Below are 21,246 nucleotides of genomic sequence, written 5' to 3' on the forward strand. Positions count from 1 at the left end.
TTCTATGATAAAAGAATCCCCTAGTATAGGTAAATTACTTTGTTCACAATAATATCATCAAATTTACTTAGTAATATCATTGGCTGACCGGCTGTCTTCGCTCAGAATCGTTTTATTATACAATATCATTGAATTTCAATTTAACACCACTTGTAACCAACTGTACAGCAGAGCGACACTCATTTGCCCACCTTTTTTCAACTGCATTCTAATTTCAATAAAAGGATAAAATGTTTTGAAATAATGTTAAAAAAATTTTCATTCACCATTTGAAAATATTTTTATCTTAACTTAAAGTTATTCCAAATATTTTCAAAATTCGTTTGAATTTAATTTATAAAATATTTTGTCTTTTTCTATCACTTATCAGTTATCAGTGTATCACACACAAAGCTGTAAGTGTATAAAAACAATTATTTAATTAATTACGTGACCCATTAGCGTAATTCTTACTTAAGTACTTCGACCTTGTAAATTACAGTTAAAAGTACTCATCGTTATTCAACAGGTAATACGTTTTTTATGGTGAATAAAATATAAATACATTATACATCTAATAAGGATTAAATATGATATATTTTTAGTTATCACTTGAAACTAGGTAGCTAGATATTTATTTTTTCTGTCTGGCTGTATTCTAATAATATATCTCATTAAGCTATTTTTAAAATAATATTATTATTAATTATTTTACATAAACTGACGATAACCGGATAACCCATATATACAATTATACTCTGTCAGTATGTATTCTACTTAAAATATAGATAATTACATAAATCACATAATCGATGTCAATAATGTTAGAAAACCCATAATATTATATATAATTTATATTCATTACAGTATATTATATAATATAAAATATAACTTTAAATACATACCTCATTTTTTATTGTAATTTTTTTAAAAATATAAGTACCACATAATATAACTAACGCAATGAAAATTAATTAATATATAATTGTGTTCTATTCAAATTATGAATTTACGTATTTATTATATTTTATCGCAATTACTTACCGGCGGCATTATAGCATTACTATGCCAAAATGCGGAAATCCGCAATAAATCCGCAATTTTAAAATATAACCTAACTATTACACATTTTGTAGGTTTTCGATCAATTTCATATTAATTAGTAAAAATGGTTGAATATATAGTTGGTATCTCATGGCTTTCAATTAGATACCACAATACAGGGTGTCCCACTGAGATCTGACAAATGAAATAACTTTTGTTCTCATTAATATTTTTAAAAAATTTCTTTTAAATATAATTCATAGACATTTGCGCTACATTTTTAGTATAACATTTTTATTTTTTATTTTTTAATACTGAAAATAAAAAACTTAAAAATTGATAAAAAAAATTTCCAAAATATCCAAAATAGCCAATTTGTAAATCTGATTTTTAGAAAAATTTTGATGGCAAAAACATTTATTTAAGTCAAGTGGCTGATTTTTTACAATTTTTTTAAATATCAATATTCTCGTTAAGTAACTTACGATCTAGTTTATGTTAGAAACATTATAATTTCAAAATAATATAAATCGTTTTTAAATTATTTTATATGAACATTTTGAAATAGGTGCATGTTAAAATCTAACTATTTTTTTTATTGTATTTATTATAATAATAAGTTGTGTACTGATATTATTGATTAAATAATTCATGTGCTTATTACCAGAAATGTATAATACTATTTTTACAATTAATTTTAGCGTTTATACTTTTCATTTTAAATAATCCGTTGGCAGAATATGGTTATTTCAAATAATAAGAGACGCTTCCCTGCGGTATTGCGTAGCTTAATCGTGGTAGTTGTATTTATTAAGCACCAGTAGTTAAAATATTGATATCTTTTATCTGAAGATAGGCCATAAATTGTGTGCACAATAGTTTATTGCCAATGGTACTGATTGGATATATATCAATTCTGTGGTACTCGTTTTATGAATTACTGGAAAAACATGTCATAACAGCTTATTTATTATAAAATAGGTGCAACTAGACCAATATTTTTGAGGATGCAATAATTGTAAAGAATTTCTAGACTCTCAGACCCTTAACATTGTATATATATATAAATAATAATTCCAAATGTATATTTATGTACTATATTTTAATTTGAGTGAAACAGTAACAAATTAAGAAAATAATAAATCGTCACAACTATATTTTAACATAATAAATTATTCTGTCCAGTAAATTATATTTATTTAAATTATTACTAATTCAGACTTCAGGATGACGTGGTCCATCTCTCCTCCCTCAATTACCCAAATTTCCAAATCAATAATAAATCAAATACAATTATTTTTAATTAGTTAAGGACATTTTAACTCTGGATGATCAGAGCCGGATTTACCGCCTAGTGCGGCAAATTTTACAAGAAATTGAAAACAAAAAATTACTATTATTCATTAGAATTTATAATTTGTTTATAATGAAATTAATTTATTAGTAATAACTAATAAATACTAAATTTTTTTTCTTGGGTAGGAGTGGGATATTTAAAAGGGCCTAGGGTGGCACCTGTTCTAAATCCAGCATTGTGGATGATTTGAACTAGAAGTAGAACAGCTTAGAAGATATATATCGTTATTTTCTTGTTAAGCATTTTTTTTTAACTATCCGGGAACTAGAAGCAGCGGCCGTTATCTACTCTCAGTCACGTTGCATGACTGTTGCAGCCAACGCGCCAGCCTTGGTTAATATTATCAATAATTATTAATTGTAGAACAGGTAATGGTAAATGGTAATAACATAAACATTGAAACATTTAATTTATTCATAAAAAAAAACTGTAACAATTTTTTGAACGATACATTTAACTATTAATTTAATTGTTTAAATAGTTTTTTTTTATAAGTTATAACAAATTATAAACAAGGAAACAGTGTAAACGCGCTCTCGTGCATAGACAGAGGAGGATTATCCATTAGTAGAAAAGGCAGCTGTCTAGGGTGGTAACATTTAGGGGTGGAAAATTCTGTAGTGCCTTATTAACATACATCATAGGTACGTGAATGTGTGTGTAGTAACTGATCATTAGTAGTGGCGTATTTTAGGGGGGCAGTGGGGCGAATCCCCGCCCCCCATGACTAGATGAATAATTGGTTTTTGTATAGTTGTAACAGGTACATACTATGATGTTAAGCAAAACGAATTTTTTTATATTTTACATGTTTTTATATTATAATATGAAATCATATTATGTTATAGCTGACTGGAGTTTCTAATAAATTTGGTTGTAAGTACGTCCTGGGGATGGGCGTTTACTTCGTAGTAGTCAGAGCAGTAATCTATTTATATTACATAACCAGTCGCATACTCGCATAACGATTTACATTATCACTAAGCCCGGATAAAGGGACTCTTGGATTTGAAAACACCTTCAACCATCGTTTTTTTAAATAAACATACGAACTTTATAAATTATAACTTTTACCTACTTTTTGTGTATACTCATTTACTATAGTACCTATACACACTTTTCAAATTTGTATTACACAATTCCAATATCATACTACATAGGTACTGTGTTTTTGGGTTTACTAAAAAGTAGAGACTGTATCATCAAAGTATAATTTTAAATAAATCAAAATGATCCAGGAGTTTGAATATTTGGAATAATTAGATTTAATCAATGACCTTGATGGATTTGGACGATTTGTGTAATAAAACTGATTATAGAGAGCTATTGTTCTCACTAGGTTTATGACAAATTTATTAAAAAAAAAAAATATTATTTCACTTTTTAAATACACACACAATAGTAAGTATTGCATTTAGCTCCTTATTATTTGATAATAATAATACCTAAGTAAATCGCATAATTAGTAATTACTATAGATTAGAATGTATATTTAACCTAATCTATTCTGGGTATGTGAAAAATGAAAATACTTTAATTAAGAAACATATTTTATTGATAATCTATTTTTATATTATTTATATTTTAATGAAATAATTAATTCTATTAGCCATTAGGCATTATTTTAATTGATAACAGAAATATTTAAGTTAACAGGTACCTGTTAAAATATTCTTTTTTATTAAATTTCTTTATTTCAACTGACTACCTAAACGACTAATCTTCAGAACAGTGTAGGTATTTCATGATATCTTATCTGAGTGAGATACAACTTAAGTTCATAATTCTTAATTATTATCTACTAGCGTTATTACAATTACAAACAATGTGGTGGTATGCTGTATAGTATTATCTTTTGAGGATTAGTCAGCTCTTCAACTCAATTTATTTACTGAACGTGTACAGCATATTATTTTTTGATTTGTTAGTAATTTTTTAATCAAATGCTTTATTCCAAGTTGCATCTGTGAGATCTTTTGGTTCTATTGAACTGTGGATGCCTCTTCCACAATACATTTTTTAATTAAAACAATATGTTAAATAATTGTAAAATAAAAATCACTACATTAAATATAATAAAACTAATCAGAAATTATGGAAAATGTATACCTTCAGTACAAGTAATTATTAATAACTATAAATCGTGATCTGTATAAATAAAAATAAAATGCTGTTCGTTAGTAACCGCATCACTTGAGAAACGGCTTTACCAATTTGGCTCGCTTTTTTAAAAATTGTTTGTAATAGCCCAAATAAGGTATTTACTAAAAGAAAATTTGGAAAAGTTTTCTGGAAAATTGGAAAATATGGGAAAAACTGAAAGTCCTTCAATCTTTTTGGATTTTTGTATATTTTTTTCTAAATTATAATCTATTTGTTTCTAAATGAAAATGATTGCTATTGGTTACAGATTATAATAGTAATAGTAGAAATTAGTCTTTTAACGGCTTGATAGGTACATTTTTTTTGTTTTTTCGACCAACTTTGAGTTAGATTTTTGTTGTCATGGTTACTTATTAACAAAAACATTTGTATGATTCATAGATTTTCTTAGGTAGTAGAAGAAAAGTAGCGAGTTGCTTGCTACATTTTATTTTTTTTCTGTATAAATGGTTTTCACTCGTTACATATAATATAATTGTTATTATAATGTATTTTTAACTTATAATTTTGATATTTGGTCTTCAGATTATAACTGTAACAGTAGAAATTACTAACTAGTATTCTTTTTTTCAATTTGTTCTATATAAATGGTTGACGTTGGTTACTCGAGCAGATGAGGTTAAACTGTAAGAGCATGAATCAAATCATCGTATTATGTGGCATCGAGTAAAGAAATTATATCTTAAAACATTTATGAATGTTATAGTTAATAGGTACTTGTTTGTAGCTTATATAAATAAAATCTTCTTGGCTAATTGTGTGAAAATTAAAAATTGTTCTTAGATGTATACTTGAAAGTTTAGAGAGTAGTTTGAACCACGTTCGATTAATACTTAATGCTTTATATAATCCACCACAGGCATTGGCGTAGTCAGAATTTTAAAATGAGAGGGGGGGGGGCAAAGCCAAAATATTTAAAAAAAATAGTCAACAATTGACAATAATAAGTAGTTTATCTGTATGTTGTTTCAATGTTTTGATATGGAAAATGAGGGGGAGGGTATGCCTCACTGTCACCATTTCGAGGCTATGACACTGGCCAAAGGCATATTGTCCATCTCGGTCGAATTAGTTCATAAAGCGAAATACACTGATGCCTATCTGCCCGGGAACTAAAGTTGGTACCTACACTGAAACCAAGTAAGTACACCTATAATATATGGCGCTATATTTTATATTTTTTCATTCTTTCACGACCGTTTTCGGTAAAAGTTCTATCAATATATTAATTAGCTCTCGAAGGGTGCTTATAGCTAATTTTTAACCAATAGGTAGTTAAAGGACAGCTCACATATGAATTCTTTTTCAGCTCACGAAATAAGAATATATTTTTTTTGTTTATTTAAATGGTTGTCATTGGTTACATATTACTTATATTTGATACTATTATAATAAATTATTCCCATTCCCCGACCGGGCATGACAGAAACCTACGTGTGCTCAATTCGAAATTCTGCCAAAACCAAACACACGTGTTAACCCAACCTACAGTACCCTCCTCCCAGTTGAAAAACCATCCAATGGCCCATGTTACAAAGGGTTAATAAAAAAAAAAAATTATTATTAGAAATATGGCATCTAAATTTTATATAAATATATATGAAAAAAACAAATCTTTGGCACGGATAACATCGGGTTAGACAACTAGTTGTATATATATTTAAGATTCTGAGTAGAACGATGAATGTATTGGTTTTATAGTGAAGTGTGTTTTAAATTTTTTTATATTGGTCTACATACTTACAAAACAAAAAGCATAAACGAGAACCAAGTCTTTTTTCAATAAAATCGATTTTTATAATTCAGAAGTATCAGAACGTTATAAATATGGACACGCTTGACATTTAACATTTGCCGAATATTTATATAAGCATTATACAATATGATATAATTTTCAAATATTTTCATTTTTTTTCCAGTTATTTATAAATATTTGATGTTTTAAACTTGTTCCTTATGTGGAGTTGACTATATTTCTAATTACAAATTCTGTCCAATATACGACGCAAAATTGAACCACCACATTCCGAATAAAAAAACACATGGCGTTGCCCTTTTTCAACTCTCCCACTCTCTTCTCTTCTTGGCTTTACAATTTTTTAAGAATTTTGGCCGCCACCGTCACCGTTCTCCAATGACCAATAGTCACGATCCTGGACTCTATGTTCCCAATTCGTCACTTTCAATGTTTCTAAGTTCTTCCTTATTCCATCCATCGCTTTCTAGGCCTTCCATTTGGTCTTTTCTCCGTCGGTTGCCATTCGATTGCAGCTGCTCTCGTATTCTGCTATCGCAACTCTCCCACTATCAATACCAAACTATTTTACTTCCGTCGGTTCTGACTCCTATAATAAAATCATATTACCTACCTAATAGTACATCGCCATCTATAATGTGTCTTTAAAATCTTACTGCGTTAATAATTAATCCTTTCATTTCCTTTGTTACTGACTTATGTTGTGTTACACAAACAATATATGCCATATTTTGTTATTATTTCTTTATCATTACTTACTACCCATTATCATTATGTCATTAAACATTAGAATACGTTATTTCGACCACTTAACCTAATAGTACACTTTTAATTTATTTTAGATTTATATTTTAGATTTTATGATTATACCTAATATGGCACATTTTAATACCATCGCATTATTATAATATTTTTCACTACTTATATTACACTAGATATTTAAATATATATTATACACTTTTAATGAAAGCTGTTGAGTTTTATTACTAACATATTATCTTGCAACTATAATAATTAATAACGTTTTGGCTAAAAGTGAAATGTGGGATGTAACCAATGTACCCTATGCCCAATAGCTTCCTTCATCAAAGAATAGGCAATGCAAACTATCTTCGAAGAAATATAGATTGCAGGTAAAGGGTTGGAGGCAATATGGGCATTGGGCAGAGATATTAAAGCAATTTTTGTTTTGCTGCTCTAAATACGATTTTAAGAAATAAAAATAAAAAATAAAAAACAATAAATACGTCATCGTAAAATCAATAGCTTAGAATACAAAATATTCTTAATAATTATTACATGACTTATAAAATGATCAGTTTAATTTTTATTATGTATATAATATATATTATTATTATATAAGATTATAACGTTGTTCGTTAAATAAGTTATGAAGTTATTGATTTTCGTGACCAAATAGTGTGTTTTATAAACTATAATTACCATAGTCATGGGTTCGTCTGCAGTGTAAAATGTATACACGAACGTTACATAAGGGAAAAGTCACTAAGAAATCTACTAAATATTTAAAATGGTATCATCCCCTTGCTAGGTAGGTCATGGCAATAAGTCCTCCCATTCTATGACCCTTCAGGCTACTCATGTTATACCATTTATACTTTAGTATTATTGCGACCCTTCTAGAACCTAGAGTCGAGACTTAATTGCGTTGGTACATGGAGAAAATCTTATTAATTCAAAACTCAAGAACTTCAACACACGGATATAAGTTGTTGATTATATTGGAATAAAGGAAAGGTACGAGCACGTAGAAATTTCTATACACAGGTCTATTCCAAATAACATTAATAGTTTTTTGTTTCTAACTTTATAAGTGTATGGTATATATTTGGAAATGATACATGTGCGTATTGCATCCGAAGAAAGCTTAAATTGTGTTTAATTTTTATTATCTTTATTCATCATTGTATTGAATGACAACCTATATATTAGTATGATAACTATATAGTCAAAGAACCTAAAATACAAAAATTAAGTCTATGAAGATATAATGGAAAATTGCATTTGTGTATGTTTTGAATTTAAATTTAAACATAATATAAATTGTATTCGTATTACTTATTAAAATACTAAACAGCTATGATAGTATTGTATATTTTGAAACAATATTATACAATATACTTATTAGTATATACTTTTATAATATAATATACATTTTAGGATTATATTACAGTAAATAAATATAATATATACAATATATATGACATTTGCAGAATGATAATTTTTTTCTTTTACCTACACTTACACCTACACGCTATTATGCGTACATTGAGTGGTTGATTTATTGCACTTGATGATTTATAAAGTGTATATAACACGTATACAGGGTGATTTATAAAATTCCTTACTTAGTACCTTACCTTCTTATAACTAATTTTCTTACATCATACACGTAAACTGACAGGTTAACTTAACATAATAACAATTATTTATTTTCACTATAAAATTTAGAAAAAAAAACATATTTATTATGCATAAATTAAATGTCATTAAAAATTAATTAAATTAATATCAACATTCCATATAATATAATCTTAAAATAGCCAATATGTAGGTTAGATACCAACTATAATTCATTATAATTTATTGATAGTTTGTATACTATATTTAATTGAAATAAAATATATTTTAAAAGTTAAAGGAATCTACTAAGTAGATATTGTAGAGGTATTATAATGCTGTGGATTAAAACTGAAATTGATAGAAAGTATAATTTTATTTATAATTTGTTTTTCCTTATTTGTATGAAAAATTATACTATATATTATGTTATAAATTATTAAATAATATTTTTTACTTACCTATATGGTATTAAAATTAAATATGCCAGTTTAAGATAAACCCTTGTATTGATTAAAACGCATTACGGGATTCATAAAATAATATTTTAAAATACCTATATAATATGCTATAGATAAAGGTAATACGTTTGATTAGTTGCAATTATAAATGGATTGATATACTCATATACACGGAATAAAACATAGCTGGGCAATAGAAAAATTATTTTATCTTTAAGCTTAGTTTTATAATTAATCTTTCTATAAATTTGAACAATTATTGTCTCTCTTTCTCTCTATATATTTATATATATATATATATATATATACTATAGTTAATTCGATCGCTTGTTAAAGTCTATAGGAATACATATTATAAGTTTAGGTGTAGTGCTTAAACACTGTAAAGAAAGAGCTCTATTTGTTACAAATAATATAATTTAAGAGGATGCTACCCATGCATTCGTTTTCTCCGTCTTACACACGTACGGCATAGCACATTTTCGTTCACTAGTTTCAATAGTGTGCTGTTAGTTTTGATATTAGAGTGATTTGACCTATTATAATTTTTTTAGATAGTAACATTATCTGTGCTTAAGCATTGGTTTTTATTCGATATTTTAATTTTTAAACGAGACATGAGCATTTTTAATTTTTGATATTTCACATACCCATATCTTGCTTGAAAATAAAAATTTCGAAAAATCGGCAAGCACAGATAATGTTCTTACCTAAAAGTTTTATAACAGGTCAATTCACTAATTCACTCTAGTAACAAAACTAACAGCACACTCTTGAAACTAGTGAACAACAATTTGCTATGTCGTGCGTGTGTAAGACGTAGACAACCAATGTATGGGTAGCGTCCTCTTAAGATACAATTAATTTAAAATTATTACCAATCAGCCTATTTTTAAAGCTACTAAATGCTAATTTTTGTGATTGAAATTGTTGGACCTATACAAAATTAAACAATAGCCGTTCTTCACTCGAAGATTTGTCCAACGATTATAAATTTTAACAAAATCTAAGAAACTTACATAATATTATATAAAGAATTGAATACATGAATTAAGAATAAAATGTCGTTATGGTTGAGATATGATTTTATTTTGTCATTTAACAATTTGTTCGTGTTTTTCAGATATGGGTTATAAGAAAGATGGTCTTATAAAAGATCTATGGCCAAATATTCGATTAATACAATTGTCGGGCCTATTCATATCCGAGTACTATGACGATTATTCTGGATTGGCTGTGTTGTTCCGAAAGATTTACAGCTGGATCACCGCAATAATAATATATTCGCAGTTCATATTTATCGTAATATTTATGGTCACTAAATCCAACGATTCAGATCAGTTGGCTGCTGGCGTGGTAACTACATTGTTTTTCACCCATTCGATGATCAAATTCGTGTATTTTAGCACGGGTACCAAGTCGTTCTACAGGACTCTAAGTTGTTGGAACAACACCTCTCCACATCCTTTATTTGCAGAATCTCATTCGAGGTAAATTCAATTTTAAGTTGTTAAGTTGTATGGTTTATAATAAATTTAAATCTATAATAAGTAACAAAAATGTGAAATATTATAATTACTCAATTCATTTGAGAAGTGAGAAATCTGATTATATTCAAACGAAATTAATTGTAGTTTGTTTAATATTGGTAAGGAAACCATACATTTATGCTCCCGAATAAAATTTCAAACATACTATTATGAAATTATTTGTTCTTAAAGATTATAGGGACAAAATACTGTAATATCTGTTTTAAAAATTTATTTAGTTATTATTCGATAACAATTTTGTACCACTAGTCACTACAGGACAATTGGTAAATTGGTCCTAGTGATTAGGAGGTACCTATTTATTAGTATTTCAATACAATAATTTTTATTTTTTAGTTTATTAGGTAATTATTCACATAGACTAATTGACCACGTATAATAAATTATTATTCTATATTTAAAGAAAATTATAATATTCTAAGCTAAATAAATACAATTATATGATTTACACAGTAATGCAGTATGGTCATGGACCATGGCAGAATAAATATGAATATAATATATATAATATACTTATATGCGAATATTGTATTATTTGTTTAAGTGTTTTATATATATTATTATATATTATGATATTTATTTTGTGACATTTTTCATTTCAGATTCCACGCAAAGTCATTATCTCGAATGCGACAACTTTTGATTATAGTTTCGATAGTTACGATTTTTACAACGATAAGCTGGACAACTATTACTTTTTTTGGTGAAAGTGTTTGGAAGGTTCCTGATCCTGAAACATTTAACCAAACAATGTATGTTCCAGTACCCCGTTTGATGTTACATTCTTGGTATCCTTGGGATTCAAGTCATGGATTAGGTTATATTGTGGCTTTTGTCTTGCAGGTATGTTTGGTGTGGTTAAATTATTTGCAAGAAAAAATTTGAAAAAATTCATGAATATCCTTGTAGATTGGTTGAAAGGGTAGATTATGAATGTGATTTTAAAACTTAAATATTTTTTAAAAGACCTATTTTTGTCCACATAATTTAACATAGTATTCAGTATCACGCCTATCTATAATTGATCAGTAATTAATGTGTAATAATTAATAAGGTATCAATGGACTAAACGATAAATAGAATAAATATTAAACCATAAAATGTAAAAAGTAATAGTTTAGTTAGTTAGATAACCCTAGAATAATGTTAACTTTGATGACCTTTGTTGTTTTTTTACTTTTTTTTATTTATATCTTAAATTATACTTTTATTTTAATTTTCCATAATATTTTTAAAATTGACGATCTTGTGAAATTTCCATTTAGTTTTATTGGATATTCATAACACTCAGTCACTCAAACTTAATGGAACTTTTATTCTCATCGTTTCTGGTGCATGCATGTGAACAACTTCAACACTTAAAGGAGATTTTGAACCCATTGATTGAATTAAGTGCTACCCTTGATTCATCAGTTCATAATCCTGCCGAAATATTTCGTGCCAATTCGGCTAAAAATCAATCAATCAATGGTATCGGTAAGTCAATACTTATTATTTATGAAATCGAATAATTTATTAATAAGCATGGCTGTGAATTTAATACACTAAAAAATTGTTAAATATACATGCATTTATACAAAGAAACCATGAGTATATGCATTTATACATTTACGATAAATATGCAAAAATATGCAAAATAAGATTTCGTATATGAACTATAAATAAGTAAATGTATATACCTACTGTATTTTAAGAATTATTTGTAATAATTAAAATAATAAAGTGGCTTAGTGGATGTCGCTCTGCTGTACAGTAGGTTACAAGTGGGTCAATGTATAAAGGATTGTATAAAACTTGAATTCAATGATATTATATCATTGTATAAGAAAAACAATTCTGAACGGAGACGGTTCGTCAGTCTGGATATTGTTATTATTTATTATATCCTGTAAGTTTAATTTATATTATAATAGGTTTTACTATTTTTTTTTCGTTTCTACTTTCTATAGTGATAGACAAAGCGCTAGAAATTAAAATCCCATTTTTAGCAGTTTTTCGTAATTTGTCGGTGGTTTTTCCTATGGCATTAAATAATTATTGAGAAAATCGAAAAATGGTTTTCTAAATACCATCTTGATCCAATTTGCTAAAAGATAAGGTACTATAAATTGAAATGGAAGCACTTCTTCTGGTAGATATTTTGTATACAGGCTATATAAAAAAAAAAAAATACCATTTTAAAACCACTAGCTTCCTCACTCCGCTCAGAATCTCAAAGTACTATAGATTATATTTTAATCAATCAATATCTGAATAAACGAGAAATATTTGATAAAGAAAAAATAAATAGAGCTAAGAGTGATTATAAAAATACATTTCATAATAATATCCAATTTGAGGTACCTATAAAGAAAAATGGCGAGAAGCAAAATATGTATTTGGCTTAGTAGATTAATATGGTATTGACTTTGTTTACAAGTAGGTACTTATAGACTATAGTTGGTATATGGTATCAAGAACCATAATTGCAGTATTCATTGGATCTTGAGATTTATAAAATAGGTACTTATAAAGTTATAACTGAAATATATATAAAGATTAAAAGATAAATATTTACTTTTAATTTATGTGAATAATGAAAAACCAAACTTATGCACCTATGTATATAATATCTATATTGTGTATAAATAATATTAATAAAATAAAATATGTTCATACTTATAATATTGAATCGTAATTAAATTAAACTCTGACATCATAACACATTAAAATGTTAAATATTAATACACTTTATATTCGTTTTATATAAAATCTACTAGCACTACACAATTTTATTTTTCACAAACCAAAAGTTTTTTATTCCGATAAAAAAAAACTTTACTATGAGGTTCAATACGTGATAAAAGCAAAGTTTTTTATTATCAATGGTAAATATATTGAACCATTTCAATTAGATTGTGAGAGTAACAACTTACAAAATAAACTGGAAAAAACCATAAAAAAAAGTTTAAAACCGGGAATTTATGCAACAACAATTTTTGAAAAAATGATTTTGATTTTTGTTTTAGTTCGTAAAGAAGAAACGACAGAGCTCTGTCAGAGTCTAGACTTTATAAAGCTATTGCTTCAATTTTATTTCATGTATCATGATATATTATAGAGATTTCAACGGAATTAATAATGTCTTAAGTTAGGTAATATAATATTACTATAATATCGTATTAGGTACCGATATAATTATTAGTAACATTTTTGATTCCGTACTCAATGTTCATGACTAGTTTGGATATTTTAGCACTAAAATATGAATACATAATATTTTAAAATAGGTACATGGAATGAATTTGAGTTCCGACTAGATGTTGTTCGTGTGACCATAAGGGAAGTCACATAGAACATTAACCATAGGTAATATTAAATAAATATGAAATATTGTTCTATTATTTAATATATCACTATACATAATACGACTTTTATGATTTAATTAATATTTAAAAACATAGTTTTAGAAATACTTGAAAAATTATTTTATTTTATTTGACACTTATATGTCATTCAATAACATCAAATGTGCCGCAAATGGCCACCCCTCCTCTAAACCTAAAAACTTTTTTTTTTATTGATCTCAAAAACCCAGAATCTGAGGCCATTAGTTACAGTAATTACAATTTTTTAGGTGTGTTTATAGGGATGATACATTGGATTTATAGTAATGGGGTGTTGGGATGATGTCAGCGCACCATTTGTTTTCTCTCTTTGGCCTACGCGCAACATAGAAAAACGCATTAACGCAGAATAATTTTTTCTATGTTTTTTATGTTATCTTAGAGTAAAATCACCCATTACAAAAAAGATAGAGAATAATATTTTTGAGGGAATGACATATCGATTTTATATTTTATTGTTATTTGACCTTGTATTTGACTTTCAAAATAAACAAAAAAAGTACGCATTTAAATTATGTTTAAATTGTTTTGAGACAATATTTAGACAAATCGATACCTATGCCATTCTCTCAAAAATATTATTTTCTATCTTTTTTGTAATCCAAAAACAAAAAACAAAATCAATTTTGTCAATACTGGTTTTTGTTAAAATTCTCGTTTTTGTTTTTTCTGGTTATTTTGAAAAGTACTAGAAATTTTTTATTTTTACCTTACATAGAACTATTTAGATCCTTTTTTTTTACCAGAAACCATCCTTAATATTGCCCCAAAAGTAATGATTGGCGGAATAAAATACACATCATTGTAAAATCAATTCATGCATCGTCTCGCACAGCGTTTAAAATACGAAATTAATGTTACTTTTAGCTAAAATACTTGTATAACAGTTTAAACTTGCTGAAATATGCACACGTAAATCTCAAAATGTAAAACAAGTAGAAATATTGTATTTTAACTATTTATATCATGAACCAGATATATATATAAGGTATCTTATTTAACAGTTAACCCTTTTACGTTGATTACACAACAATATGCAAATGCTTTAAAATTCGAGCCATTGTTGTAAGTTTTATTATAATATTTTAATTTTATTGAAATTAATAAAATAATGTTTTCTTGAATTAAAAATCTGTTGTCTTTTAAATGTCTTTGTTGCTTTTAGTCAAAAGGGATTTTAGGAAATTTTTACTTATATTTATTATTTTTTTTTTTTAACTTTTTAAAATATTTTCAAACATTGTACCTATAATGTGCTTAAATTTGATAAATGAATATAAATAATATTATAAAATATTTTAAAAATTAATATTAGATCACGATTACAATGGGTCCTACGTGAATGAGATTACTGAGTATGGAACAAAAGGGGAAAATGAGCCAAACAGAAAAGGACCAAATAACTTAACTAGCAATCAAGAAGTACTTGTCCGATCAGCAATTAAATACTGGGTAGAGCGACACAAACATGTTGTCAAGTATGAACATTTTAATTAGGGATGCTTGTTGAAGGTGCTTGACAATTTAAAATGTATTAATTTGTATTTATAGGTACGTGAGTTTAATTACTGAGTGCTATGGTTCGGCACTTCTTTTTCACATGTTAGTGAGCACCGTCATTCTCACCATTCTCGCATACCAAGCAACCAAGGTTTGTCGGAATGTCTCATAAAATTACCTTGACAGATATTCAAAATATATATAGTTTGAACAATTTGATCAAATATTAGTGTATTAATTTTTCTAAACCGGATTATCTTGAGTCTCTGTAAGTATTTATAAAGGAATACAAATATCCTTGTTTATCCATTGTAGTGATGTATTATTTTCATTTTAATAATATAATTATTGATACCTACTTGAAACTACTTTAAAATTTAATTGCAAATCAATATAATCTTCATACCGATTATAACAGACGTATGTGTATGTAATACATTAGTAATTGATCATAATTATTAAAATAATATTTTTCCTATTTTATCTAATAACAGTGTCACATTTAAAATACATTTTTAAATATCTAACAGATCAACGGAGTCAATGTGTTTGCGTTTTCTACCATCGGATACTTGATGTATTCTTTCGCACAAATATTTATGTTTTGTATACATGGCAATGAACTCATCGAAGAAGTGAGTAAAAGCTTAAGATAAGATTTCTATTTTATTTGAATTGCCAGCTACATAATATACTGCAGAGTAGACCGGGAGAATTTACAATTTCAAAACCGTGTAATAATCATATACCTATTAATACACCTATTATACTTTGTATATAATATGCTAAATTGCTAAATATACATTTAAATAACATTTCGATTTTGTATACATTCTGATTATTTTTAGAGTTCATCTGTAATGGAAGCGGCTTACGGTTGCCATTGGTACGATGGATCCGAAGAAGCTAAAACATTCGTGCAAATAGTGTGCCAACAGTGCCAAAAGCCTTTGATTGTGTCTGGGGCGAAATTTTTCAATGTTTCATTGGATTTATTTGCATCAGTAAGACAACTTTATTTTTTACTTAACGAGTTTACAGTTTTTTATATACTTATTGACATATTTTATTTACTTCGTGAATTAAAATAATATAATATTTTATCAACTATAATTTATGAAATTATTTGGTTTCCAGGTTCTAGGTGCTGTAGTAACATACTTCATGGTTTTGGTGCAGCTTAAATAAAATCTTTCAATAATAAATACTGCTATATAGGATGATTCACCAAGCATGTTCAGTGGCATTCCTCACCTCTTTTTTAACCTTTAAATTCACTAATTTATTCAAATTCTGATTTTTAGATTTTTTAAGTATGGATTCAGGAACTTATTTTCAAATATATCGATTTTATAAAATTTAAAGAATTCCTGCGATGAAGACTATTTTGAAACAAGAACCACCTTTTGTAAGGTCAACTGTTAATATAATTATGTTTTTGAACATTTTGGAGTATCTAATTTGGTACATATATTTGAATGAATAATTCTGAGTTATTAAACTTAATACCTATACTGATAACATAATGATAATAGTGCTCAATAAAGGATTTACATAAAATATATCTAATGCTTAAATACTCGGACAATTATAACATTTAAATAGATTAATATATATTAATTACTATACTAAACCTAATACTATGGACTATTATCCTTGAAGTTGAATAGCTAAAAAACTACTGGTTCAAATTTCGATCTACACCAATATTTTCAAAAAAAATTATTTCCTTAAAAATTTTAAGTAAAAACGTTACTCATTTAAAAAAAATTAATTTTGTTTTGCCACAGTACACTTTAAGTTAAATAAAAAAAAATCTAGGTATTTGAAAATATTGTCATAAAGTATATTTAAAAATTCTAATAACCATAATTTATATAAATATATTATTAAAAGAAAAACGGGGGTGCAGAGCAGGCTTGGACATTCATCCTGTATAGTTAATAGTTATACTTATATGTATTTTATTTAAAAGTAAAAACTCATCTTTATAATGTTACCATAGAAATAAATTTACTATTTTATTTTATTAGTACCTATATATTTTAATTTTAAGTAGTAATTTATGTTATTTAATAAAAGTATATGCCATAACTGATAACGTAAAAACTTTAAAGACATGTTATTTAAATTTCAACAACAGTATATCTACTTATATGTATTAATCAATCAAATACTCATAAAAATTATGGTAGACTATAATATATTATAATATCAATATTTACCTAAAATAAATAATAATTAAATTTATTATTATTCAAAGTTATTATACGTATTAGGTAATATTGTTGTACAGTAGGTATATAAAAATCTAGAATGTACCTAAATGTTTTTAACAAATCAAGTTATAATGTTTTATTGTTTGTTAATTGTTAAAATATTTATTTAATTCTATAAGTACATCAAATAATTTAGTTTCAGTTTAGAATTAAACTTAAATTAAATTGACATTTCACTTTTTAATTGTAACTTCATGAATGCATACAATATTGTTTTTGTGTTAATATATTTTTAATAAACAATTAAATAGCATACAAAATAGAAAGGATGAATTACCTTGGAATTATATTTTTATTTATTAAATAATATATTATATCATACAGTATGATTATTTTTTTAAAAATGTAATGAATTATAATTGTGTTATTCCGTCAAGGAAGTCTGGTTCATCTGGATATTATTATATAGTTGAAATATGTAGATATATCATATAGGTAGGAAGGTTTAGAATGTTACGTTGGCAGTAATATAAACATTGCGGTATACACATTGCACAGTATGTACAACTGTAATTATACATTAACCGATCTCATATTTAAAAATGAAATCGAATATTAATGATAAACTATTAAAAATAAAACCAATTATAAGAAATTATTTATAGAAAAAAAAATGGTTTTTCGAATATTATTCATATTATATTCTAGGCTTGTTTTCCTTTTATCCCAAATATAATATAATTTAACTTTTTCAATGTTATAACTTATAAACCAGTAACCACGTATAATATGTATGGTTCTCATAATATTCATTAAACATTAATCTAATGTTGACACTGTTTTGATATCGTTATATTAAGTGGAGTTTTACCCTTAAAATATATCATATAATGCTTTTTAATAAAGATTATTTACGAATTTGCATGGTATTGTATTATATTACTTCATCATAGATAAGTTGAAAAAGTGAGCATATTAGTAAATAATTACAATTAGACTTGTCAACGATATCTTAACGAACGTATTTCATTCGTAAGATTTCGCTCGCATCAGCTGCGCGGCTTGACCTACATCCATGTTTCATAAGGTAGGTCTGGTTACTGCTGCAATTGTTTTCATTATTTTTGTTCATAAATACTGCTGTATGACAAACCTGATAACCTGATGGACAATGATAAATTTCTGCAGAGGTCATTGTTATTGGTTAAGTTCAAATAGTTCAATGAGACAAAACTTTCAACCCAAATAAATAAATAGTCAGTCTTTATTATATTTATAATTATATACCTAATTACACTAATTACACTTTTAGTAAACATTAAATTAGGTTAAATGATAATGTTTGTTTAAATTATAATTTATATATTATTAAGTTTATAATAAGACTGAAATGTGATAGTTAACAATACTATTGTTTGTCTCGTTCTGGATTTGGAAATATAACAAGTTAATGTTAAACATGATATATACCCATAAAGAACAATACAGTTTGATAAATCGTAAATTAACTATATAATTATAATAATAGCGCCAACACATGATGCATTAATATATTATTATATTTAATAGTTTTCAAGTTATTTTTAAGTCTTGCAGACTATATGCATAATTTGCAAAGTAATAAGTAATAACAAAAAAGTAAACTGGTTGAATTCTACGGCCCTTGCATTATATTAAATAATGCGACTTGTACAACGTGTCCTCTAAATTACCTTGTCACTCTTCCAATGATCCAATTGAGTTAAATTTGAATAAACGGACATAACACGACCTCCGATAACATGAGTATCGTTTACTATAATATTACGTTATATACTGTATATCATATATTATAATAAATAATACGGTTATAAATATAAAAAAGTATAAATAAGTAATTATAATAAAGTCTACAGAAAAAGAAGAGAGGGCTTGGCGAAATGGAAAATAATAAAAAAACAATAATTTTACAGACAAATTATTGTATTTTAATTACAAATTAGGTATTTTGTTTATAGATTAGCATATCAGGTTGTATTACATTCAAATAATATATTGTATTAATACAAATATTATAGGTACTACTGTCCAACTACTGTCTAATTATTATTTGTAGAAGAGGACTTACATTTTAAGTATTATGTTTTGAATAAAGAATGATAGATTTAATTCTAAGGAAATAACTTATCTTATCGAGAACAAAATTCATTTCTGGATTCTACTAATGCGTTGGTATAAGTTTGTTTCTAAAAGTAAATGTTTACCTAAGTATATAATAACTGCACCGTACAGTCTTGCCAAAAGATATCCAGGCCAAGATTGACACTACCCCTGTACCATACAATTATATTTATAACTTACTACTGTGAGTAGAGGCATTGAGCTGACGTTAAGTAGTATTTTTGTGAGGGGTTGTGGTAAATGAAATTTACGACTTAAACTCAATATAAGAGCCAACTAAAAAAAAAAACGTTGACAGCCTTTTCTCACACTGAACAAGATTCTAATCTAAATATTAATGAACAGTGGATAGTGACTAAAAACTATAATAGTAGCATAACAATATTATACTACAATTTCATAAATTAATTATATAGGACATAATATGAAGGTAATGTATATTAATGTTATATACATACTATACGTAAAATACATTAATAATAATAATCAAATTTTTATCATAATTTTACAACAGACAAAAAAATGGCCTTATTCCAAGTAGGTACCTACGGCATTGTTTTTATTAGTCAGCTAGGAGAAAAAATACATTGTAGGAATATTACGTATTGTGAATAAGTCTATGTTAAGTACATTTTGGAGTAAAACATTTAAAATGTTCATAGATGATTTTGAAAGTTAAATCCGACATGAAGTAGGTGCTCAAGTAACTACATATATTTTAATATATAATATTCAACTTTTTTCTCGCGATACAACTATGCTAATTTGAATTCAAATGCAATTAAAAATGAGTGCATCATTGGAATACAAATAAATATACAACATTATTATCCATCCGCAAACGATATCACAACACCTGAACCGGCTTATCACACACGGTGTGAAGGTATATGTCGGTATAGTATAAAGCTCAATTCGGATTAATCGAGTGATTAAACAAAAATGATATCTTTGTAATTCACAAACAGTGTACAGTAATGGAATTAATGAGAAATATAATAATGGCTTTATCAATGATTTTGTAGGACATAAGAAAAATGTAATTGTTTGAATTATATGTTGAATTATGCCCTACAGTGTGATCAAAATGCAAAAAATAAAGAATTGTTAACACTAAATACAGGTTATATATAATATAGATTATCAGCAAAGATTGAAAATAATAAAATAATTTACTTGACTTAATAATAAACTAAGAGTGATTTATTTAATAAAATAGTTAGAGTTAAAAAAAAATCTATAATTATTAGTTTAAAACCACATATAAGTAGTGTTATTTGCAAAATGGCTATATAGATTAAAGTGGAAAA

At 26.3% G+C, this 21,246-nt stretch overlaps 2 protein-coding genes across 5 annotated transcripts in view; one reads left to right on the forward strand and one right to left on the reverse strand.

Annotated features, from left to right (window-relative positions):
* Nucleotides 1–4,281: 4,281 nt before the first annotated feature.
* On the forward strand, nucleotides 4,282–17,318 carry LOC100165095 (odorant receptor coreceptor). Of its 4 annotated transcripts, none has more exons than XM_001951611.5 (9): nucleotides 4,282–4,500; nucleotides 10,245–10,611; nucleotides 11,274–11,514; nucleotides 11,937–12,147; nucleotides 15,373–15,535; nucleotides 15,609–15,708; nucleotides 16,088–16,192; nucleotides 16,406–16,561; nucleotides 16,695–17,318. In XM_001951611.5, exons 1-9 carry the CDS (start codon nucleotides 4,482–4,484, stop codon nucleotides 16,743–16,745), a joined length of 1,413 nt encoding a protein of 470 aa, XP_001951646.2. In that variant the 5' UTR covers nucleotides 4,282–4,481; the 3' UTR covers nucleotides 16,746–17,318. The 4 variants fall into 4 exon arrangements, with proteins under 4 accessions (XP_001951646.2, XP_029347069.1, XP_008188009.1 ...); XM_029491209.1 differs by lacking the exon at nucleotides 4,282–4,500 and adding an exon at nucleotides 5,497–5,683; XM_008189787.3 differs by lacking the exon at nucleotides 4,282–4,500 and adding an exon at nucleotides 7,705–8,057.
* The window catches only part of LOC100159639, a 5,694-nt gene continuing 1,229 nt past the window's right edge, over nucleotides 16,782–21,246 (reverse strand). The window contains exon 4 of the mRNA XM_029491180.1: nucleotides 16,782–16,885. Within this exon, the coding sequence (XP_029347040.1) occupies nucleotides 16,782–16,885 (104 nt within the window). The remainder of the gene's footprint in view (nucleotides 16,886–21,246) is intronic.

This window comes from Acyrthosiphon pisum, chromosome A3 (genome assembly GCF_005508785.2).
Source record: "Acyrthosiphon pisum isolate AL4f chromosome A3, pea_aphid_22Mar2018_4r6ur, whole genome shotgun sequence".
NCBI lineage: Eukaryota > Metazoa > Arthropoda > Insecta > Hemiptera > Aphididae > Acyrthosiphon > Acyrthosiphon pisum.